Raw genomic sequence first — 23,542 nt, 5'->3', positions numbered from 1 at the left:
TGGGATCAAGTATTTTTCCTTATAATGACAGAATACGCTCGAACAGAGCAACAACAGTACCCGAATCAACCATATAACACTTATAATAACCAAGTAAACCAAAACTGGGAAAATAATAACATGCCAGCTCAGGACATGCAAAGCTATGAACAAGCCTCTGCTTCAACATCAGCGGCACAGGCTCGTAACTGGAACGGTACTTACGCTCAGAATACATATCAGACAAACGGCCAAAACGGTATTTGTGACATTATTTATTAAATTTTTTAAAATATTGCACTCACTTATTAACAGTCGCGCTAATTTTTTATTGTTATTTTTCTTCTTTTTTTTTTGTAGGGATTTCGCCTGGCTACGGTGCGTCTCTATCAGAACAACCTTCAACGAACCACGTCAACGTACATCGAAACATTCCAAATGGCATATCAGTTAATACATCTAACCTTCCGATAGGTAGCGCAGGTTTAATCAGTACAGAAGCCGGTAGAATTATTTGTGTTGCAGATGTAAGAGGTAAGTAAAATTCCAATCGGTGTGGATTATCTTGCTTTCAATATTTAAACACGTCCAAAAATATGTCGAAGATTAATTAAAAATTTCAAATTAACAGGCAATATTTCTCAATTGAATGAACTTGCAAAAGAAACTGGTGCCATTGCTATTATTCATTCTGGTGATTTCGGATTTTATGGTACGTTATCTGAAATATCATTAAATTTACTGTATTCTATAAGTAAATAAATATTTTTTCCTTTACAGACGAGAGTAGTCTTGGAAGAATTAGCGATAAGTAATTAAAGCATGGATCTTTATTTTGCTTGTTCGATTTTTAGTACAGGGACTATAAAGTTCATATCTAATAATATTATTTTTAGAACTTTACGGCATCTTGTAACTTATAGTACCATCATACCTCCACAATTAAGAATCAAACTTCTTCATAGTTCTACAAGTGCACAAGAATTACGTAACGTAATTCTTGAGTCCCCTGGGCCTCTTTTATCTGAATTTCCACTATTCAGGGACGGAAAGAAAAAACTTGATGTTCCATTATACACAGTATGGGGTGCATGCGAGGATGTCGTCGTTTTAGAGAAATTCAGGACAGGAGAATACAAAGTGCACAATTTAAATATTTTAGATGAAGCTAATACTTATGTAATTGACATTGGTGGCGTAAGTTTAAGATTATTCGGATTAGGTGGTGCTGTAGTTCATCATAAACTTTTTGATAATGGCGAAGGTAAGCAATTTTATTAATCTAACAAGGTAACTCTTGAATGTACACTTTAGTTTAATAAATTATTACAAAAAAGGAAGTGCAACGATTGCCGGAGGACATGGAACTATGTGGACGACTATTTTACAGATTGGTGAATTAGTTGACACAGCTCAAAAAGTAAGTAACGTTTATTTAATATCTCATTTTCTATTTTATTCATTAATTATTTCTTACGTTATAAATTCAGGTATACGATCAAACCGAAACAAGGGTTCTTGTCACACATGGTAGTCCCGGTCGTGAAGGGCTCTTAGCACAGTTATCTGTTGTTTTACGTGTAAGATTTGTTATACTAACTGAATGAATATTGCATATAAAATATTTTTTAAAAATCATTTTTTCTTTTTTTATAGGCTGATTTTACTATCTCTGCTGGGCTTCATTTCCGTTACGGTATTTCATATAACGAGTTTTCTGTACAAAGTGATCAAGCAAATTTCTGTGCTAAATTAGAAAGCTCCAGAAAAACTTTTCATGAGATGTGGCAGTCTGTTAAGAATCAAGTTGAAGGATGTATCAAGTAAGGATTATTTAATGTTTGATTATAGTTTATCATGTTTTTGTTTTAATACGTTGTTAATAAATCCTGATTATTAATCAATGTATAGTGAATCTCAGAGAATTCTTTTACAAAATGCTTTCACTGTTGTAGAGAGAGTTCCATCGGCTAACAGAGAAGAACCCACATTTAAAAATATGTGGAATTTTAACTTACCGGACGCTGCATTTGGTTGGGTATTGTTGGATATCAAAGAAGGCAGAGTCTCGGCTGAAATAAAAGCACAAGGTATTCCAATTGATCATTTGTCGTAAACGTAAACACAAAATACTTTGTAGAATAATTTTTATAATGATAAATATTATAAACCATAAAAATATTAATGGTAATAATTTCTTTAATCGATTATTTACAAATTACATAAATTACATTTAGGTTTCAATTTCGCTTATCGTCGAGCTCCAGCGATTAATCCGATTACGGGTGCACCACAAGGTACTCTGATTGGTGCTCCTACCAGTCCTTCTCCCATGGATCGTCAGACTAGGAGGAATCCATCACAATGGCAGCAGCCTTCTCCCGCTCTTGTTCCTCAGCAATCACACATAGGTGTTGCACCATCGCCTATTTTAGCTCCTCAGACATCGTCTCCAACACAGACGACATCACCAAATGAGATTAATAATTGGAAACCATGGAGTAATGAGTCATCATCTCCTCCAAACGAAGGTTCAACATCACAAAAAATTATCACTAATATTGATAACTCTAAACATATTCCATCAAAAGTTGCCGGAAGTGATGTTAGTAGTAGCAGCCAGACAGATACTATAGCTACAATTAATAGCAATAACGATACCGCCAATACCACTGTTTCAGAAAATAATATTAATCAAGCAAATGGGAATGGGGAAAGTGGCAGTAATTGGGCTGAACAAACGCAACAAGAAAATTGGAAACAGTCAGATATGAATGAGTCAAACCAAGCTCAAACTAATAGTAGTTTAAACAGCGAAGAAGGTCCTAGTAGCACCAATAATAATAATACGACTGTACCACAAAATCGCAGTCAATATGATAATAATAATAATAATAATAATCGTCGCGCTAATTCGAAAAACCAACTTTCTGTTTATCTTGGTAACATTACACCGCCTGTAAGCGAGGACGATATTAAAGATTTTTTCGCACAGTCAGGTTATAGTTTTCAGGTAACGATTCTTTAATTTAAATTTAAAATTTAAATTTAAATTAATCATTAAATATACATATTTACATATCTTTTTCAACATAATTAGATCGTTAAAGTTCGTTTGATACATGATCGCGAAACACGCAGTCAGAGAAATTTTGCATATGTAGATTTTGGTGATACTGCATCACTAGAAAATGCAATTCAATTAAATGGCCAGGTATTAACAAAAGTTTTTTATTTGTTTAAATTTATTTTTTTTTTTAATCACGGTTTTTTTAATTTTTTAACCTTTATTTGACAAAAAGACATTTGGACAACAACCAATAAAGATTAATAAAGTTGACGATCGATCATATGATAATCGATCACGTGGGCGTGGTCGCGGTCGTGGTCGTGGAGGATATGGGAATAATTATAGAGGGTACCGTGGTGGTCATGGAAATAATTCTCATAATAATAACGGTGGCAATATGCAAAATGGTCAATAATTGAAATATAAAAGAAAAAAAAAATAAAACTAACAGAATATAGCCAAAGGAAATATGACTTTGATTTAAATTTCGCATAGGATTTGCGCATTTTGAAAAACAAATTCTTATTTCTTCCTGCTACTTCTGTAAAATATAATTCTAAATGTATAATTTCTTTGTAGATTGTATTTTTTTTATATCTATATCATCTTTATATATTATTTCTTTATTTTATTATAACCGTTATTCTTGGTACAAATTTTTACTATTATATTATTTTTTATTTTATTTTATTTTATTTTTTTTTTTTTTTTTTTTTTTTTTTACATTATTATTATGAAACGAAAAAAAAAATTTTTGGAGGTTGGTTTGTAGTTAATAATGATCATGGATGGTAAATTGACATTGCTTTCAAATATCTGATATGCCAAATATGTTTTTTTTTGTGTGAGAATTATTTATTAGAGTTAAGATTATTTTATAACAACGATTAATCTTTTTTTGGATCGGAAGTAAGATTATTCCACTATATAACGTTTAGGCTGAAATAGGCGTAAAAATTTTGATTTCACGAGCTTTATAAATGAATAAACTGTGGGTTAAATTCAATTGTACGACGACATCATAAGTCGAAAAAAAAAGTATAAAAGGTTTTGGCGTATTAATTTTTAATTCATTCGGAAGCTGTTCGTATATATATTCTGGTTATTTAATTCGATAAGACTATAATATTTATAATTTTTAATAGAAATTGTACGCTGTTTCCGTCTTTAATTTTTTAAAAAATTCAGTTGTAAATCATGAAATTCGGTAGTCAGCTTCGAGTGGCCCTCTACGGTGAATGGAATGAATATTATCTTGATTATGACGGTTTAAAAAAACATCTCAAACGGGGGGAGAAAAAGGAAGGAGGATATACGGAAAAAGATGAGAGTGAATTTGTTGAGAAGTTGGACAAAGAATTGGAAAAGGTCGGCATTAGAAAGCATTTGTATATATCAATGGCTAATTATTAATTCATTGACAATTTTTTCTCTTATACTATTCTGTTAGATTTATGCTTTCCAAAACTCGAAATATGAAGAAATCAAGGGTCGTGTTCAACATTGTGAAAATTCCGTCGCATCTATAAGCAATGTCCCTTCTATGAATGTGCCGGATAGATATGCCGAAGTTGAACGGGAGATTAATGACATCACCGAGGAGCTGAATGAGCTCGCAAAATACGCCCGTTTAAATTATACGGGCATAATGAAAATTATTAAAAAGCACGACAGGTAGCGAAAAAAACTATTATTTTCAAATTTATTCGCTTACGAGTCTAATGAGTTTTATTTATTTTATTTCTAGACGTACAAGTTACAATCTGCGTGCCATGTTCAGCGTCCGTTTGAACGCGTGCCCATTCTATAAAGAAACCTTTGAGCCAATAATTGTTCAACTTTCCAGGTTGTATCACATTGTTCATCAAGGGTTAGGTGATCAATCCGATGTACGACCATCCACCCCTAATTTTTCAGCTTTGTCGACATCATGGAAACCTTCTACATCCGAAGAGAGAGCCTTAATTCAAACGAATAAATATTGGGTGCATCAGGACAATATAATGGAAGTTAAAACTTCTATTCTTCGTCATCTTCCCGTTTTGGTTTATAAACCTGGTACTGATTCTTCGATTACTTCTATATATTTCGATAATGAAGTGCTTGAACTTTATCAAGATAAAGTTGATCGTAAACCTGGTGATCAAATTATAAGGTTACGATGGTATGGTAATAAAAAGAACACCAAAGACATCTTTGTGGAGAGGAAAATACGTGAACAGGGAGAAGATGAAGTCAAGGAGAGATTCTTGATAAAAGAGAAGCATGTTAATGCTTTCTTAAAAGGAGAATATGCAATGGAAAAAGCGATCAATAAAATGAAGGAAGATCCTTCAAAAACAGATGAAGATATTCAACAATTTCAAAAACTAATCAAAGATATACAAGATATCATCAAGGAAAAGAACTTATCGCCTGTTCTTCGTACTTATTATAACCGTATGGCATTTCAAATTCCTGGCGATCAGCATGTCAGAATATCACTCGATACTGATTTTTATATGGTTCGCGAGGATAATTTTGACAATACACGCCGTCGTGGGGAAGATGAGTGGCGTCGCAATGATATTGATGGCGATATGTTTAGTAAATTACCATCAACTGAATGTGCTAAATTTCCTTTCGCCGTATTGGAAGTCAAACTCAAGTTAGATGAAGGAGAACAGGAGCCGGCTTGGGTTAAAGAATTAGTTAGTAGTCATTTAGTTGAAGAAGCTCCTCAATTTTCGAAATATGTTCACGGAGTTGCCACAGTGTTTACTTCCCATGCACCTTCTCTTCCATATTGGGTTCGTAAATTTAATTGTATATTTTGTTCATTCTACATTGATAGCTTTAACTTAAATTTTTTTTTTATTATATATAGTTACCAAATATTGATAAAGATATATTAAAACCACCGAATGCTCGTCAATCACAAGAGGAGGAGGAGGATTATCCTGAATCATCTACTTCACACGTAGCACGTCCAAAGCGTACCATGTCAGGAAAAAACGTTATTAACGTCGAAGTTGTAGGTGGTAGAAGAGACAGGAAAAACAAAGGCAAAGCTGTTGACTATAATATTGAAGAAGCAAGAGGTAACGAAGATGCTTCTTTACTCGAAGAAGAGGAAGAGGAGGAAGAGGACGAACAACAAAGACCGATGGGTGTTAAAACTATTCGTAAAATATTTCAACGAAAAAAACGTTCAGGACCCGAAGAAGTTATTTTGCCACCAAATATTAGTATGCCGCATAAGATTATTACGCCCGTACGTGTGGAACCAAAAGTTTTCTTTGCCAACGAGAGAACCTTTTTCCACTGGATGAGATTTAGTGTATTGTTGGGCTCATTTTCTTTAGCATTATTTAATACTAGTGGTGATGATAGAGTTGGGTACATGTGTGGATTTATTTACGCAATTATTAGTGTCGCTGCGCTTATATATTCATTAATAAAATATAATAAGAGACTTACAATGATCAATAATCGAGAACCTGGTCCTTATGGTAAGTTTTAATTTTTATGTTAAACTTAGTTCATTAATAATAATAATAACAATTATATAATAATGTATTTATATTAGATGATGTCCTTGCACCTCCGTTGGTTTGTATTTCACTAGTTTTTGCTATAGGGCTTAACTTCTATTTGAAGTACAATCCTACTAAGGTTGAAGGTAGCGAAGATCTCAACAATGATATCAATACATATAATAATGTTGATACTTCCTCATTTTATTCAGAACATTCAAAACCATTTGTGTTTAATATGCAAAATGTATAAATGTTAAATCGCTTTTTTTTTATACCTCATTCCATTAGATAGAAATTTCTCTGTGTAAAATATTATCGAAAAAAAATTAAAGGGTTTTTTTTAAATAAAAATGATTCAATGTTAAAATCAATAATAATATTTTTAATTCAAATTGAGATTATTTTATTAAAAAGAATCCGTTATTATAAACGTATAAAACTCGGAACCGAAAATAATTCAATTATTGTCAGTTCAATAAACATTTAAAAGAACTTCGTATTATAATAAGTAACTAATCACTAGTATTAAAAAGTCTATATAAATGAAGTTGTATTTGAAACAAAAAAAAAAATGTCTGAAATTCCGCCCACTCCAAAAAAAGGAAATAAAATATGAGAAAAAAAAAATTTAAACTCTCTCTAGATGATTAAAAAAAAAAGAATAATAATTTTAACTAACAGTATAAGTGAAGGAAAGAGAGAATACGACTTTTTCAGTATTTTCTCATTTGTGAACTTCTTGTTTGATACCGTTCTCTACTGTCGGAATGATTTGATTCAAAGGTTCTCCAGAACCGTTTTGCTGTTGAGTGTCTTGTGATTGAGAAGACGATTCTTCCTTTTTCTGTCGGTCTAATTCAGCAATTTCAGCCGCAGTGAGAAAGCGACCACCTGGTCCACGAGGTCGTCGCATAGCATGTTTATGACGAGATTCATGGAGGTATTTCTATATATAAAACATACGTATGTTAATTGTTTGATTGACATTTATTGATTTGATGAAATTTTAACGATAGTAAAGATGACGAACCTTTCGTCCCCTCTGTATCTTATTTTCTGCTTCAAGTTTTGCCCTAGCAGCTCGACGTTTCAAAATTCTGTGGTACTATTTGATAAGGAATTTCAAAATAAAATTTAAAAATAGATATTTTAAAAATCTTTATAATAGAATATTTTCATTACCTGTTTAGCATTTACATAAAGAGGTTCTTCCTGTTCATCCATTCCCGATGTTGCTGCAGGGGGAGTACTGGAAGTACCAATAACGTACTGATGAGGGCTTGGACTCATAATCTAAATATTGAATGGAAAGTTCAAACTAAATTTTTACACGATATTATACCAAACGCATTAAATTTAAAAAATGTTTATTTTACCAAACTGTATGGTGGATGATAATTAACTGCGCCAAAAGACCCAGATGATTTCGTTGGATCAGTCTGGAGAGACTAACAAAAAAAAACCAAGTGAATATAAATCTAAGTTTCAGTTCGTATTCTCGTTTTAAGGAAATATTAAACTTACTGGATCAACAACTACAGTTTGGTTAGGGGGAGTTAGATTAGCGTACGCAATATCATATCTTGTGTGTTGCTGCTGGTCTTGTTGCTGGTCGGTTTCTTGTGGTTGGCCATTTGATTGAGCCTCCACCGCAACTCTTTGTTCTTCAGTAGTTTCGGGCTGTTGTTCTTTAATATCCATTTATATTAGAATAAACTGATGAATCGCAAAGAATATGTTTGTACACAAAAGAAGGATGATTGAAAAGTAGGATGAATTTGGTCTGAAACATGTTTTTTAAATTTATGAAAATAAATATATATTAGTAAAGACAAAGTATTGAACTTTGATAGAGTTTTTGTAAACTCCAATTAAACGAAAGTTCAATGAAATTGTGAAGTTCAAGTTCCTGGCTAGTGAACAGCCTTTAGTTTACCTGCTTGTATTGGTATTGGTGGTTTCTAGTCCAATAAGAAGTGGAGAGGTCAAACGAGAATGAGTGGTAGATGGGAATGAAGGGCGTCAACAATCAGTTACTCTTGTGATTTGCTGAATGTTCATCACAAGGTATATTTATATGCCTATCTAGCTTTAAGCCAGTAACCAAAAATGGCAATTTTTTGAAACATATTGATGACGTCCACTTTGAAAAATGTTACATACCCGCAGCAAATTTCATCGGAATTTGTTGTCATTCGATGTTATGTGCACGATATAATCCGAAGATTGTCAAAATACATTGATGATCTTTCGAATAAAATACATGTAAATTACGTGGAAAAATATAAAAAATATATATTATTTTACCAACAATCAAAATATTAACTAAAAAAAATATTTATTATGATAAATCGATTAATTTTTCTAAGCTTTATTACAGCTTTTCTAGTTTTCTACTTTCTACTTTTTGTGTGCTGGTTTCCAGAACCGTCACAACTATTATTTACACATTAATTTTAATCTACTTTCTATTTTATGCAACATGAAATTATTCTTATATAAATATAATGTCCTTAATTTATATCAATTTAGCTTAGGGGACATCATACTATTAATATTACTGTTACTTTTGACTTTCTCAAAATTATATAACAATTATCTCTATCAACATTATATTATTGTAATATCCTACTTGATTGTTCAAACATTATATACTAAGATGGTATTAGCGACATTATAAATTACAATGTCCCTATCATAAAGGGTGAAATTTCTAACGTTCTTAATGTCTTCGCTTATTTTCTAAAGTGATTTTTTTAAATAAATATATATATATATATATATAAGACAAATGTAATAAAAAACTTGTTTAAACTCAGCACAGCCATTTAATATATCCATCATATTAGATATAAATCTTACCTTGTGTTTTAATACGCCTTCCCGAATTCCGGCTCACCTTGCTCGTTACCGCAACTTTATCGTCACTGTCAGCGGATTTGTGTCGTTTTCTGGTAATTTTCCGCTCCTCTTCATTATCATCTGCTTCTCGACCTCTGGACCTCTTTGTTTTACCTTCTAATTTAGTTTTTTTTTCGAAAATTAGAACTTATAAATCTATCATTAGCATATTTATATATAAAAAATTAATACCTTGAAGCTTACTTCGTTTTTTAAATTGAAGGGTTGGCTGCCCTTGCCTAATTCCTACAACCTTATCGTCTTTATTGGCAAGTTTTTTTAGCTTTCCCTCTTTTATTTTCTGTCCATCATCTTCGCATGATCGTTTTCTTTTCTTGTTTGCTGGCTCTTTTTCGAGCTCGGCCTCAACGAGTTCGGCCCAATCGTCGGACGCTCCTTGAATATGAACGTCGATAACACCTTCCCAATTATTTGTCGCCACTTCAGTCGTATTAATGAATATCACTTTTCCGCCTCTGTTGTGGACCGCTTTAGAAAAATCTTTGACTAAACTTTTACATCCAGAAACTTTAAGTGACGTTCCCATTATTAATAGGCAGTCAGCTTTACGTTGATCATGATAAGCGACCCGACCAATTTCTTCTCCAACTGTCCTTTCAAAATCATTGTACAGTAATATATTTGGCCTTGGAAGCATTGGACTTCTGGGATTTCGAACTCTTTTCCCGGATATTTTTGCCTTCTCCGCTATAAATAAATTTACTTGAGAAAATTTTCAATAGCAATAATTTAAATCTCAAACAATTGTGATATTCACCTTGTTCCATACAATATTGACATTCTGGGGGGGTTCCATCTTTAAATGCATTAATAACATCCGACGAAAATGGGAAAGTTTTATGACATATATTACACCATACGTTATCAATTTCACCATGTAATTTTACAATACGATCGGAAGACCGTATATTATTACAATCATTTATGGTGAGTCCAGCACGTTCTTCTAAATTGTCAACGTTTTGTGAATATACTCGCAAAAGCTTATTAGTATTATTTAGCTTTGCAAAATGATGATGTGTAGCCGTTACTCTTGCACTAATGACTTGTTGTTTTAACAAAGCCATAAATTTATAAAACGTCGTTAATGACCTTGAAGATATAAAAATCCTAGATAAATCGAATAAATCGCGACCCGAAGAGAAGACACCGGGATACTGTTTCATTATCTCAGCAAATAGGCCATCGGGGGACCGGAAGTCCTAACATAAGTTAATTCAAAATTATAATTATATCAAAAACAGTCAGCCTTTATTTTTATGTTCTAAAGCGCGTTATATCTTTATAAAAGCTTTTATCCTTTCTAAAATAGCTCGTGCAGAATTAAATTTACTTACGGGTATACCGCCTGACACGCTTATTCCGGCTCCTACGATCACAACGATGTTTTTTGCACTTTTGATGTACTGTATAATTTCTAGTAACCGCGGTCTATTCTGCTGGTTTAAAATCAATTTCTCCATATTTTTAAAGTACCTAGGTCGAGGAGTAAAGTCTATAGGTATTGTAATGGTATTTATCAATATACGCCTATTCGCTTTATTAACCTTTATTAAGACGTTTGAAGTTATATGAAAGAAAAATATTCTATAGTGGTCGCGATCTTTATTATAGGGAAGAAAAAAAAAAGAGAAACAGCCGTCAAAACTTTACTTATGGTGCACAAGACGTGATGTCGATCATAATTTTACAAGTACATGGATAAAAAATTTCCTTTTTATAAATGGATGCTTCAATATGCTTCAATACATAAATTATATAAATTATTTTTAACAATGACACACGAAAACACAAATTGATAATGAAATTACCAAATGAATTTCCATTCTTGACATTGTTCACATGTTCACATAGTCACATGAATTACGGGATTCAGTAGTTTGTACAATTTCTATATTTGATTATCATCAAAATTATTGAGATAAAAAAAACGAAGACTTGTTATTTTTAACCACTTGAATAAATAAATAAAAAAAAATAAAAAATAAAAAAATAAAAATAGGAGGACGAACGTATTATCCGTATTATCTTCACAACACACATTGCGATAAATTCCATTCATCTTGATTTGAGCATTATTCAAGCAGGTGTCGCTAAATTTGGTTTATGTAACATTGTGTTGAGCGGTTTATACTATATTAGAAATGATTTTAAAAATCACGTGATTATCAACGTTCATGACGTATACGACTAATCAATAGATCCGACATGTGACATAAAAACCAAATTTTTTTGATTTTTTTTTTTCCTCCTCTTCCAATAGGTCTATTGCCTCGCCAGCATGGTAAGTTTTCATAAATATATAAATACACTTTATATTGAATGATAATCAGAGAGATATTTGAAAGAGAATCAAAATAATTAAACATAATGAAAAAAAAATAATAATTTTGTAAATTTTAATGTTCTTGATTTAATTAAAATTAATCATCCATCGATTTGAATTCATTCTTTTGTGTAATTGGATATTTTTGCGTATTAATAAAATAAGCATTAATCAAAAATCTTATGATAATCTTTAATCTTTTAGCCATTCGTCAAGACAGTAAAGAATAAGGGTAGATTATTAATTTATTGTGTTATTATTTATTTTTATTGATACAATAATTAATATAATATTTTATTATCTAATAGCTTATTTCAAGCGATACCAGGTCAAATATCGTAGAAGACGCGGTAAGTTCAATTGCAAACACGAGCATGTTTGTAGTAACAAAAGGAAGTCAAAACTTTATTTTAATCTAGCTATAATGATGATATCATAGTTCAGCTGAATTTTTTTTGTTGATCAAAAGTCTTTAGTCTTTTGCTCCTATCTGATCGAGAATTAGATATTAAATAATTTTCATTTATCTATTTGTCAAGTAAATCTTATCATATTTAATTTTAAATTATTTTATGATTCACAGAGGGCAAGACCGATTATTATGCTCGTAAAAGACTTGTTGTACAGGCAAAGAATAAGTATAATTCTCCAAAATACCGATTAGTAGTTCGTTTCACCAATACGGACGTCATTGTTCAAATTATTTATGCGAAACTTGATGGAGACTTTGTCCTAACGGCCGCTTATTCGCATGAATTAAAAAAATATGGTATTAAAATTGGACTTACAAATTGGGCCGCAAGTAAGTAAGGATTAAAAGATTATAGGCTTATTGATTAGTTCTAATACATTTTAATATTATTAGCGTACGCCACTGGATTGCTTGCAGCTCGAAGAGTTCTCACCAAACTTGGATTAGCCGACAAGTATCTAGGCATCACTGAACCGGACGGTAAAGTAGCACCCATTGAAGAACTTGAAGATGCTCCACGCCCTTTTAAAGCTTTCTTGGATGTAGGCTTAAAACGTACATCTACAGGATCTAAAGTGTTTGCAGCTCTTAAAGGTGCAAGTGATGGTGGTATTTTCATTCCTCACGGTGAAAATCGGTTTCCTGGCTACGATGCCGAATCAAAAACGCTTGATACAGAAGTCCTTCGTAAATACATTTATGGTGGCCATGTAGCCGATTTTATGCGTATTCTACAGGAAGAAGATGATGATAAATTTAAAAAACAATTTTCCAAGTTTATTGAAGCTGGGGTTGGTGCGGATGATCTTGAAAAAGTATATAAAGATGCACACGCTAATATTCGTGCGGATCCTGTATTTAAACCTACAGAGAAGAAGGACTACAAAGCTTCCAAGAAGGTAAATTAATTACATTTTTTAGCAACCAATTTTATACGTAACTAATTTATTATCTACCATTTAGTATAAGAAATATCGATTGAATCTTAAACAGAGAAGAAATAAGATTGAACAAAAGATCACAGCTTACAAACGGTCAATAGAAAAAGAGGAAGAATGATTATCAATTACTATTTATCCTTTTACTTTAGTAAAAAGTAGAAAAAGTGAAAAAGTTTTAATATTAAATAAAAAATGCGTATTATGAATTGACCTAGAAACGTTTTGCAGACAAAAAAAATGTTTATTATGTATATAATCATTGATTTTCTAATTAAGTATTATTTACTTTATTAAAAAGAAAATACCAAATTTAATTAACTTGTTAAAAGAATAATGTGCAATTATGTTACAAAAAACTAATAAATAGCAGATTATGTGGAATTTTTCTCTATTTACAAATTTCTTAATGAATGATGTTCATGTATAAATATTATTTTTTTTCATTGCTAGATATTGCAATGTTTAAATTTCATATTAAAAAATCCCATTATTAACAGAATTTTCTTCGTTGTTTGTTGCTTTAAGCTCATCAGTCTCGTTTCTTAATATCTGAACAAGTTCACCCTTCCTTTTTGGTCTTTTATTGAAAATTTATTAACATACCCCTCTTTAATAAAACAATTTGTTAATGGTTTTCTCGCTAGGCTTTCCACTATTCTTTTTAGTAATTTTTCCGTCTTCATCAATACTTCTATTTTAAATCGGCTGATAAGGTACAACTTTTTTCAATTTATCAAACCCTGTTTCAATGAACATCAGACGATACGAAATTCCTAAAGACCTTAGAAATTAATTTATGATAGCCGTTTTTAAAGAAAAAAAATATATATTTTACTACATTAATGATCGGATTTATTACGTATATTCCTTTTAATATCCTTACTGTGCTGTTCTTTCCAGAATACTCCGGTAATTTGATATGGTTGCTAATATTTTAGCAACCTCGTCCGCCATGCCTGAAAACTTAGGTTTAAGACCTGGACTTGGACTCTTTGAATGAATTGTTCCGGATGGAAATGTTGACATAGTTTTATTGAAATCAGATTTGATGATATCGTGTGTAGTGATTGGGTTTCTTTTTCAGTTCCATTAAAGAAGATGTGATAGGAGATACACTTGAAAGAATATTTGTTGAAGGTCATATTATCATTTCGGAAGATACTAGGTTACTTCCAAGATTCAAATTCCGGTGCTATTGAAGTTGAAACATAATAGGTGATATCATCGAGTTGATAGGTAATTTTTTCGGTGAACCTGTTGTAATACTTGGTAAATTAGTGGATTGTATATTTGTACTATTGTTATTCATTTTGACCAGAGGACAAAAGGTCTCGCAGACCAATGACCAAAGGGAAGAAGATCCGGAAGTAGGTCCTGGGCCAGCAACTCAGACGTACAGAGAAGGATTGTCAGGTCAGCTCCAGGTTCTTGAAGAACAGGGAAAAATGCGAGTACTGAGGACAAACTGGAGCGTGAAAATATAGGGTTATATATTAAATAAAACTATCTATTGAATATATCCGTTATTAATACCATTGGTATTAATGAAGGATGACTCTCTTCTCGATTGTGATATCAAATTATTATTGTTTGATATGAGATTTTGTTTAGTAATAAAAGAATATCTTAAATCATAACGATTTTGGCTAAAAGATGACTTCGTTTTTTGAATTTGAATTTGGAGGTAACGCAGGTGAAGTTTGAAGGAACAAACGACCAGCTATCATGTACGGAACTTCAGAAGGTTCAGCTAAAGCCTGCGATTCCAAAGATTCGAAATATAACTAAAATAAAGCATATATATAAATGTTATTGCAACATGAGAATCTGGTTATTTTCTTTTTCTTTATACCAACGTTTAATAAAGAACGAAACAAAGCACAAAATGTTTACATTTGAATAATAAAATGATAAACTACCTCATCCTCTTGAAAAGCTCCAGAATCATTTATCTTATGAAGATATTATTATTGATTCTAGACGGACAGCGTTTTATTTGAACTTTTGAGTTTGTTCGATAATGAAAAAGATGACAAAGCGGATTTGAGAAAATCCGGAAGAACTTTTAGATAAATTAGTTTGCTGTTGAAAGCTAGGTAGAATCATTGATATCATTGCTATTTGTTGATTGTCTTTGTTTGATAGGTATAATAATATCGGTAATATTAAGGCCACGTAATACTTAAAAATTTTTCAAAAATTAATATTCACGAGAATTGGAATTAAGACCAGCGTTAAAAAAAAAAATTATTTTTATTTATTTATATAATATGAAGACTGTTTTGGTGTGGCTTACAAACGAAAAAAAAAATATTAAATAATTTACTATTTGTAATTGATCAGTTCTATCTCATGTAATATCATGTATATCATATAACTAATGTATTTCGCCAGCAAAATTTTCACAATGAAAAGAAAAGATTATTATTTTTCCTCTTTCTCCCTTCCCAAACCCGATAAATAATAGCAAAAAAAGTTTTTTTAGGACTGTCAGACTGTACTGCTATCCTCGCCACATAGCTGGAAAAGTTATGGGCAAGTTCATCAACTGGAATCAAATAATCTCCAAACATCCCGAAGGAAATTTGGAGATCTTTGATTCCACACATCCCTTTACGGATAGAGTACTATACTTCATCATCCAGCCTTAACGTTGTGTCTGAGTTGGAAAACAAAGACGGGTGACTGACTATATACAGATCCTGTAAAGTACAGTCGATGTAGAATCTATGCTATAGAATGCCCGAATTTTTATTTAATAATTTGAATTATGGGATTCTGACTAATAAGCTGCGCCAAAAATGGCATAATTTGATAAACATATTACGTGATAGCCAGATTTTCGACCGAGATTACTAATGATTTAGGGTATAGAAAAAAAATTATATATATGAATAGAGATTATAATCTTTTATTAATTTAATTAATTTAGCAATGGCAACTTTGTTTCGCGATATTTTTCATCATCTAAAATCAAATAATATTTGTCTAAAAACTGCAAAACAATTTCGCGATCAACGAACAACAAATTTATTAACTCATAAACATTTAACAACACAATTTATACGAAGAACAAGTACGTTGTTTTGATATTATCTTTAGTAACGATAAATAAATAACATAATCTATTGATTAATAGGTCTTTATACTTCTTCGAAGGATAATAATGCACTTCCATTAAGTAGCTTTGAATTTCCACCTTCATTAGAACAACAGAAACAGGAACTTCCACCAAACATACTCGAGGGGGAGAAAAAAAGTTCAAATCCTCCTTTAAGTTTTCCATGTATAGATCAATTGACGACTCGTACTCGATCTTTAGATGGAGGCCCTGAACCAGCTTATGACAAAATTGTTTCTGGATATTCTCTTTTCCATCATAACGAACCGTTCTTGTGTGATTATGGCGGTGTCTTACCCGAACTTGGCATTGCATATGAAACATGGGGAGAATTAAACGAAAAAAAAGACAATGCAATTTTAATTCAAACTGGATTATCTGGAAGCAGCCACGCTAAAAGTCATGAAAAAAATGTTCAGCCTGGGTGGTGGGAGAATTTTATAGGACCTGGACTCTCGATCGACACGAATAAATATTTTGTTATATGTACCAATGTGATTGGTGGATGCTATGGATCGACAGGTCCATCATCTATCGACCCGTCTGATGGTGAAAAATACGCAACAAGATTTCCTATTTTGACTATTTTTGATATGGTCCGAGCTCAATTTTTATTATTAGATCATCTAGGAATTAATAAATTACATGCAAGTGTTGGTTCTAGTATGGGAGGAATGCAATCTTTAGCTTCTGCTTGGTTATATCCCGATCGTGTATCTCGCTTGATTAGTATTTCCGCATGTGCACGATCACACCCATATTCTATTGCTTTAAGACATACACAAAGACAAGTTTTAATGGCAGATCCGAATTGGAATAAAGGTTTCTATTATAATTCTATACCACCACACGTTGGAATGAAATTGGCACGTGAAATTGCCACTATCAGTTATCGATCTGGACCAGAATGGGAACAACGCTTTGGAAGAAAGCGACAATTCGAAGAGCAATCTCCAGCATTATGCCCTGATTTCCTAATAGAAACATATTTAGACCATCAGGGAGAGAGATTTTGTTTGCAATATGATCCAAATTCATTACTTTACATATCGAAAGCAATGGATATATTTGACATGTCAGGTTCCGTACTAGAAAAATTGAAACGCCTACGTTCTGCAAATACAAAGAAATTGTTTAATGCAAGATCACATAATGATGCACATCATGTTATATGTGATACGTCATCATCACTGTCAAAAGAATCTTTCACAAAATCTTCTCTAAAATCAACAAGTGAGAGAAAGCATATTTCATCATTAGCATCAAATGTAAATAAGAATGAATTGGAAGATTTAGTACAAGGGTTATCAATTATAAAACATCCTTCATTAATATTGGGTGTACAATCTGATATCTTATTTCCTTGCTGGCAACAAAAAGAAATTGCTGAATGTTTGAGAATGGGTGGAAATGAAGATGTTACTTATTATGAATTAGATTCAATGTATGGTCATGATACTTTTTTGATTGATTTAACTAATGTTGGTAGTGCTGTTAAAGGTCATTTGGAATTTGGTGGTTAACAAAAAACTTTATTTATTGTTGCTTTCTTTTCTATTTATTTTTGAATTATGAAAATGGTTTAATAACATAAATAAACTAAATGCAACTTGCTACAATACGCTCTTGATACATTATGTACCATAAGCGACTAATTTCACTCACCTCCGATAAAATATGTTTTGTTTTTGTTATAGATCGTATTTTTTATGAATAAAATTTTTATGATTAAATTTTAATGTCTTCTTGATGGACTAGAGGATCTTCCACGCCGTCTACCTCCCGTTCTATTTTTATTAGATGCCCGATCTCTTGAATCTCTCTCGGATGATGTACCACCACCTCCACTTCCAATAGGTGCTCTTATAAAAGCGAAATCACAATGTAATACAGAACCAAGAAGCTTTGTTCCATTAACTTCATCAATTGCATTTTTTGCCTCTTTAAATGTTTCATATTCAACTAACGCATATCCCTATTAAATTATAAATTATTATTCTATTCGGTGTATAAATATTAATTATTCCTAATATTATTTTGTACCTTAACAAAACCCGTCCTTCGATCTAAATTTAGATGTAAATTCTTGATTTCGCCATAATCTGCGAATTTATCCGTAATTTCGTCTTCTGTTGTTTCTTCATGAAGACCTACGACTAATACAATCCATCCTTCAACAGCTTAAATTATGAGAAAATCGATAATTTATTTAATGAACAAAAATTACAACGAATTCAACAGAATATTTATAAATCCTTACATCTTTGAGCGCGTCCACTGGCAGCATCATCATCTGCTGCAGATTCAAACTGATCATACTTATCCCCAGATCTTACTCCATCTCTTGACTCTATTTTTTTTTTAAAAGAAAATATCATTTCTATTTATTGCTTTTTTTTTAAATAACAATAAAAAAAAATCGATCAAATTACCTTTCGATTCGTTTACAAAACCACGACCTTTTCGTTTGACTGCTGGTTTAGTGTCTAATAAATTAGGTTAAATATAAATATAAGATATAAATTAATTCAATTAAAAAAGAAAAATTGGTTTTATAATAATAGTTAGAGGCTCTGTGAAAACTGATCGTAAGCACCTTAATAAAACGTAAATATTAAACTAATAACTAAGGAAAACAAAAATATTTGGTTTCAACCAAGATAATTCTACTTAACATTAAGTAAATAATATTTAATATACCTTCATCGATCAGCATTGCGTCGTCTTCATCGACTACAGGTATATCAATTTCGTATCCTTCGGATGACATTTTTATGTATATTATTTCCTTTTTTTTAAAGTTTATCTTTTCGTTCTGCACTGCACAAGATATAGTGGAAGCTTATATTTTTTTTTTGTATTGTGTGTAATCATATGTTCACGTGCGATGTACAAATCATGTGTAACAAACAATACGAAATTATAAAAGTGAAGACTAAGGTTAGTTAGTTAAACTAAGAACTTGAAATGTTATGATCAATACTGATACAGTAAGTAGTTTTTAAAATTATGGATATTCCCTCAACTCGCCAAGAAGATAATATTAGTAATTTAAAGAGTGAAATTGAAATCAATTCAGTTTCTGCCGAGGGTTCTCTTAATGAGAATACAGGAGATTCAACGGGTTCTTTATTGGACAAGGAATCTCAAAGTACAGATTCTGTAACTGCAATTGAGAAGAATAAAGAATATATTGATGATCCTTTTTCTGTAACTGCAATTGAGAAGAATAAAGAATATAATGATGATCCTTTAACAGAACCGAATTTATCGGTTACAGAGGATAATGATAATATTATAACCACTCAAAGTGAACAAGAATCAAAAGATGATGAAGATGAAGAAGACTTGGAACATATTGAGTCATCAGAACACCAAGATTATGACGATCAAGAATTATTATTCGTAAATAGGGAAGATAATGGTGATAGTGATCATATGGTATCTTCAATTCACACCAGTGATGATACTGCATCAGAAAATTCTTTAAGCATGTCTAGTGGAATGCTTGTTAGTCCTGATGTTCGTACGCCTTCATCACCTTCACAGAATTCCGAGGATAATAATAGCATAGAATCAATGCCTACAGGAGATGTTATGGATTCTAATTCAAATTCCCCGAATCGAAATGAATACTTTGATCTTGATTTACCTGTTGTGCCAGCCCCAGGTGAAACTCGTTCACAAATACTTGCTCCTTTGGATGACAACGAGAATGAAGATTATGATGGAAGTAGGATTCAATTAACACCTATTATAACTAAAGCTGTAGAAACAGATGATGATCCACCAAGTCCGACGTTGTATGATTTTACTCCTCCAACCAATAGAGTAGTAGATATAAACGCTAATGATAGCAATAGTAACAGTTATAGTAATAGGAATCATTTACCTCGTACCCATATACCTGAAATTTTATTAAGACGTCAAAATTTAGATTTTCGTCATAGACAAAATTCTAGTCTTGGTGAGATTGCTATGAATATTTTTCACCACCAAATTTTGCTTCCGTTCTTTCAAGGTTTTAGTTGGGGAATTGGAATTCATCTTTATCGTTATATGAGAAGTGGTTTTTCAATTAGAAATTTTTGGAGATCTTTATCCGGAGGTGGTAGAGGGCCCTCTTCTAATACTATAGAATCAAATTAAATTTTCTTTTTTTTTTTATTTTATTTTTTTTTATTTTTAAAAGGGGTTATTTTCATTGTTTTATTGTCATGCATTAAAAAATTGAAAATATCCTATTTTAAATTACATATTCAAACCAAATAAATATGTGTTGTACCTAATAAATAAGCTAGATTATTATTTATAATATAAAAATACAAATAAATTTAAAATACGATAATGTACATATACTTTCTATAATAAAAATTTGTTGTCATTAATCTAATTTAATGTCGTCTTTTGACTGTGGTGGTAACCCCATTAAACGAAGATGTTCAATATGAGATCCAAACGCTTCCCAAAAAGTTTCCTTGTAATAAAATGGAATTCCAAATTCTTTACATGTTTCTTTAACTATAGGTGTAATTTCGCCATAACGATGTTGAGAAATTTGAGGAAATATATGATGAACAGTTTGATAATTTAATGATCCAACAATTGATGTCCAAAAATATGAATCATGAGCATAATCTTGTGTGGTGACGACTTGCATTTCTGCCCAGTCTTTTTGAATTAATCCTTTTTCATCAGGAAGTGGCCTACAATAAAATTAAATAAAAATTCATAATCGCTCATTTTTAAAGAAAGGAACATGAAATTCACTTTTATTATTTACCATTCTACTTCGTTCACAACATGGTTGGCTTGAAATGTTAATGCTAACCAGTAAGATGTGATCAAATCGGTGATCACGAAAAGTGTAGCAACCTTCCACGCGGATATAATGGTTAGAGGAATTATAATTCGAAATAAAATGAAAAATGCTTTTCCACCCCAAAATACACTTGTATGCCAAGTATTCAGGGGGTTTATCCTTATTTTATCATTAGATCCTACTATATATACTATAATAATATCTTGAATACGAACTTTAAAGGCTAATAAACCATAAAGGAATGGTACGAATATATGTTGGTTTATATAACGAGAATACCAGCGTTGTCCTAATTTAATTCTTCGAATATCCGGGTCGCCTACAATAAATTTAATAATAATAATTATAATTATGAAAAATAAAAAATCAACCCTTTTTTTTTAACAAATAACATACTAGTCACTATATCCGGATCAGCACCTTCGATGTTTGTGTAAATGTGATGACCAAGACTATGTTGATACATCCATACAAGATTTGACGCTCCATTAAAGAAATCATGTGTAGCACTGAGTATCTTCCAAACAAATGGATCATTTGTAACTATGAAACAAATAAAATCAATCTTATTATTTTGCTTCTTAAAAAAATAAGAAATATAAATAGGACACTAACCTGAAAAATGGGACGCATCATGAAGGGGATTTAATCCGATCTAATTAAGAATGTACAATATATATCAATATCAATATCAATATTTATATATATTCATCAGAAAACTGTCTTAAATACATACTTGAGCAGACGCAAATCCCAAAACAATTGCAAATATTATTTGCAACCATGTTCTCTCCACAATGTATGGAACAAAAAACTGAGCATTATATGACCCAATAAAAGCGCCGAAAATAATAGCATAACGGATCCAAATGGTAATTCGATTCTGGATGAAAAAAAAGAAGAATTAGAATGACAAAAAGAGGAAATAAATTTAATTTTGGTTTGCTCTACCTTTGGATCGATTTGATTTACTCGAAAATACTCTTCGACTCTCTATTAATAAAACATTAGAAATGGTTCCAACATCGGTAATATACATTTAATATATGTAAAATTTACCTTTTTAACCGTTCGATGAAACTCGCTCGGTTCCAAGAAAACGGGTAATTCATTACTTATTAAAGTTCCGATGAAATATTTTCTATAACAAGAATTTGATTAATTTATATTCTGGTCAGTATCAATTTAAAAATTTGCCGATCCAGAAAAATAGTATTACTTAAGGACTAGATCAGGTTTTCCAAGTTCATGATATGTCTCGAATGCCTATAAACAAATTTACAAAAATCTTTAACCATACTGTGATAATATTAATAGGATCTTATACTTAAGTAATTAAATAATATACCTGAGTTGCATCTCTTCCAGAAGCAAATAGCAAAATATCTTCACCACCGGGATGTCTCTTTATGAAATTGGTGATATCATAGACATTGCCACGAATAGCGACATAGGCGTCATCAGCTTTATTATGTTGAGCTAATTCTTCCCAGGTAAGTTTTTTACCCGAACGCAGCTGAGAATTGGAATCGACATTAGTATGACGCATATCTATTTTTGAAAAAATATTGAAGAATAATCTAATATTTTTTTTTTTTAAGTTTGATCTTCAAAATTTTTTTTTGATGGGGCGAGGTACATCATATAAATAAAATTTTTATCATAAGGAAAAAAAAAAAGATCTAAAATTATCTGTTATGCAAATAAATTAAACTACAAATTCATTAACAATACATTAACAAAGTTTATAATTCCATATAAGGAATTAATCGACAACAAACAATACTTAAATTATTCTAGCCGCTTAAAGCATGAAAATCGCGTGTCATTTTTGTATAGTATACTACAACAGCCTCAACAATCAACAATCAACATATCAAGTGATAATCAGTTATCAAATCATCTCAATTAAAATTGTACAGTACTACATGTGATACAATGTTATAATTACTACTAAAGTTCAAAAAACATCCGATTCGTTCGATTCGTTAATTCCTAAATTAAGTAAAAAAAAATAAAAAAAAAATAAATCTGATTAGAACGAATTGTATAAACTATGAACAATATTTCGACAAAACAATAATTTTTTGAAAAAAAAATGAAAAAGATCAAACAATGGAATTTAATTTTAGGATAATATATTAAGTGTACATTAGTATGCATTATGAAATAATAGGTTAAATTGAAAGTAAATTAAATATTGTTTAGTATACATTTCTATAATTTCTATAATTAATTTTACACATGGAATGTAAATATTGTTAACTATATCCGCATGATGATAATTTAATACAATGAAAATTTTTATTTATTAAAAAAAAAAAAAAAAAATTTTAAATTTTTAAAAGAATTATAAAATCTTCAATATTAC

At 31.1% G+C, this 23,542-nt stretch overlaps 10 protein-coding genes across 11 annotated transcripts; 5 read left to right on the top strand and 5 right to left on the bottom strand.

Annotated features, from left to right (window-relative positions):
• Positions 1 to 24: 24 nt before the first annotated feature.
• Positions 25 to 3,833, top strand: OCT59_003150 (uncharacterized protein; the record flags this gene model as incomplete). Its single annotated transcript, XM_025316883.2, has 12 exons — positions 25 to 238; positions 340 to 513; positions 611 to 691; positions 760 to 790; positions 876 to 1,243; positions 1,317 to 1,399; positions 1,470 to 1,559; positions 1,636 to 1,802; positions 1,891 to 2,069; positions 2,217 to 2,992; positions 3,080 to 3,193; positions 3,282 to 3,833. The coding sequence occupies 12 exons, from the start codon at positions 25 to 27 to the stop codon at positions 3,462 to 3,464; spliced, it is 2,460 nt and encodes an 819-aa protein (XP_025179495.1). The 3' UTR covers positions 3,465 to 3,833.
• Positions 3,834 to 4,125: 292 nt separating this feature from the next.
• Positions 4,126 to 6,944, top strand: OCT59_003149 (uncharacterized protein). 2 transcript variants are annotated; one of them, XM_025316884.2, is made up of 5 exons: positions 4,126 to 4,417; positions 4,500 to 4,723; positions 4,797 to 5,838; positions 5,916 to 6,540; positions 6,618 to 6,944. In XM_025316884.2, the coding sequence occupies exons 1-5, from the start codon at positions 4,247 to 4,249 to the stop codon at positions 6,815 to 6,817; spliced, it is 2,262 nt and encodes a 753-aa protein (XP_025179496.1). In that variant the 5' UTR covers positions 4,126 to 4,246; the 3' UTR covers positions 6,818 to 6,944. The 2 variants fall into 2 exon arrangements, with proteins under 2 accessions (XP_025179496.1, XP_065996156.1); XM_066145433.1 differs by having other exon boundaries at positions 4,126 to 4,723.
• Positions 6,945 to 6,951: 7 nt separating this feature from the next.
• Positions 6,952 to 8,474, bottom strand: OCT59_003148 (uncharacterized protein). Its single transcript, XM_066145432.1, has 5 exons — positions 8,092 to 8,474; positions 7,944 to 8,006; positions 7,750 to 7,860; positions 7,598 to 7,672; positions 6,952 to 7,513 (listed from the first exon to the last, which is right to left on the bottom strand). The coding sequence occupies exons 1-5, from the start codon at positions 8,266 to 8,268 to the stop codon at positions 7,292 to 7,294; spliced, it is 648 nt and encodes a 215-aa protein (XP_065996155.1). The 5' UTR covers positions 8,269 to 8,474; the 3' UTR covers positions 6,952 to 7,291.
• An 815-nt stretch (positions 8,475 to 9,289) lies between these two features.
• OCT59_003147 (uncharacterized protein) lies at positions 9,290 to 11,101 on the bottom strand (the record flags this gene model as incomplete). Its single annotated transcript, XM_066145431.1, has 5 exons — positions 10,827 to 11,101; positions 10,247 to 10,691; positions 9,661 to 10,176; positions 9,430 to 9,585; positions 9,290 to 9,309 (listed from the first exon to the last, which is right to left on the bottom strand). Exons 1-5 carry the CDS (start codon positions 10,950 to 10,952, stop codon positions 9,290 to 9,292), a joined length of 1,263 nt encoding a protein of 420 aa, XP_065996154.1. The 5' UTR covers positions 10,953 to 11,101.
• Positions 11,102 to 11,706: 605 nt separating this feature from the next.
• On the top strand, positions 11,707 to 13,627 carry OCT59_003146 (60S ribosomal protein uL18). Its single transcript, XM_025316887.2, has 6 exons — positions 11,707 to 11,773; positions 12,020 to 12,047; positions 12,124 to 12,165; positions 12,399 to 12,617; positions 12,681 to 13,186; positions 13,251 to 13,627. Exons 1-6 carry the CDS (start codon positions 11,771 to 11,773, stop codon positions 13,344 to 13,346), a joined length of 894 nt encoding a protein of 297 aa, XP_025179499.1. The 5' UTR covers positions 11,707 to 11,770; the 3' UTR covers positions 13,347 to 13,627.
• A 297-nt stretch (positions 13,628 to 13,924) lies between these two features.
• On the bottom strand, positions 13,925 to 14,254 carry OCT59_003145 (uncharacterized protein; the record flags this gene model as incomplete). The annotated part of the gene is made up of 2 exons (XM_066145430.1): positions 13,925 to 14,009; positions 14,112 to 14,254. The coding sequence occupies 2 exons, from the start codon at positions 14,252 to 14,254 to the stop codon at positions 13,925 to 13,927; spliced, it is 228 nt and encodes a 75-aa protein (XP_065996153.1).
• Positions 14,255 to 16,162: 1,908 nt separating this feature from the next.
• Positions 16,163 to 18,008, top strand: OCT59_003144 (uncharacterized protein; the record flags this gene model as incomplete). Its single annotated transcript, XM_025316888.2, has 2 exons — positions 16,163 to 16,304; positions 16,368 to 18,008. The coding sequence occupies 2 exons, from the start codon at positions 16,163 to 16,165 to the stop codon at positions 17,870 to 17,872; spliced, it is 1,647 nt and encodes a 548-aa protein (XP_025179500.1). The 3' UTR covers positions 17,873 to 18,008.
• On the bottom strand, positions 17,862 to 19,192 carry OCT59_003143 (uncharacterized protein). The gene is made up of 6 exons (XM_066145429.1): positions 19,050 to 19,192; positions 18,782 to 18,835; positions 18,610 to 18,699; positions 18,393 to 18,529; positions 18,015 to 18,324; positions 17,862 to 17,903 (listed from the first exon to the last, which is right to left on the bottom strand). Exons 1-5 carry the CDS (start codon positions 19,117 to 19,119, stop codon positions 18,085 to 18,087), a joined length of 591 nt encoding a protein of 196 aa, XP_065996152.1. The 5' UTR covers positions 19,120 to 19,192; the 3' UTR covers positions 17,862 to 17,903; positions 18,015 to 18,084.
• Positions 19,147 to 20,636, top strand: OCT59_003142 (uncharacterized protein). Its single transcript, XM_025330329.2, has one exon. The coding sequence runs from the start codon at positions 19,359 to 19,361 to the stop codon at positions 20,496 to 20,498; it is 1,140 nt and encodes a 379-aa protein (XP_025179502.1). The 5' UTR covers positions 19,147 to 19,358; the 3' UTR covers positions 20,499 to 20,636.
• OCT59_003141 (sphingolipid delta-4 desaturase) lies at positions 20,535 to 22,881 on the bottom strand. The gene is made up of 10 exons (XM_025325796.2): positions 22,520 to 22,881; positions 22,391 to 22,437; positions 22,231 to 22,312; positions 22,123 to 22,164; positions 21,908 to 22,054; positions 21,787 to 21,826; positions 21,568 to 21,714; positions 21,133 to 21,490; positions 20,703 to 21,055; positions 20,535 to 20,634 (listed from the first exon to the last, which is right to left on the bottom strand). The coding sequence occupies exons 1-9, from the start codon at positions 22,718 to 22,720 to the stop codon at positions 20,734 to 20,736; spliced, it is 1,386 nt and encodes a 461-aa protein (XP_025179503.1). The 5' UTR covers positions 22,721 to 22,881; the 3' UTR covers positions 20,535 to 20,634; positions 20,703 to 20,733.
• Positions 22,882 to 23,542: the final 661 nt, after the last annotated feature.

This window comes from Rhizophagus irregularis, chromosome 11 (assembly GCF_026210795.1).
Source record: "Rhizophagus irregularis chromosome 11, complete sequence".
Classification (NCBI taxonomy): domain Eukaryota; kingdom Fungi; phylum Glomeromycota; class Glomeromycetes; order Glomerales; family Glomeraceae; genus Rhizophagus; species Rhizophagus irregularis.
Note: the sequence above shows the minus strand (reverse complement) of the source record. Positions and strands in the feature narration are given on the sequence as shown.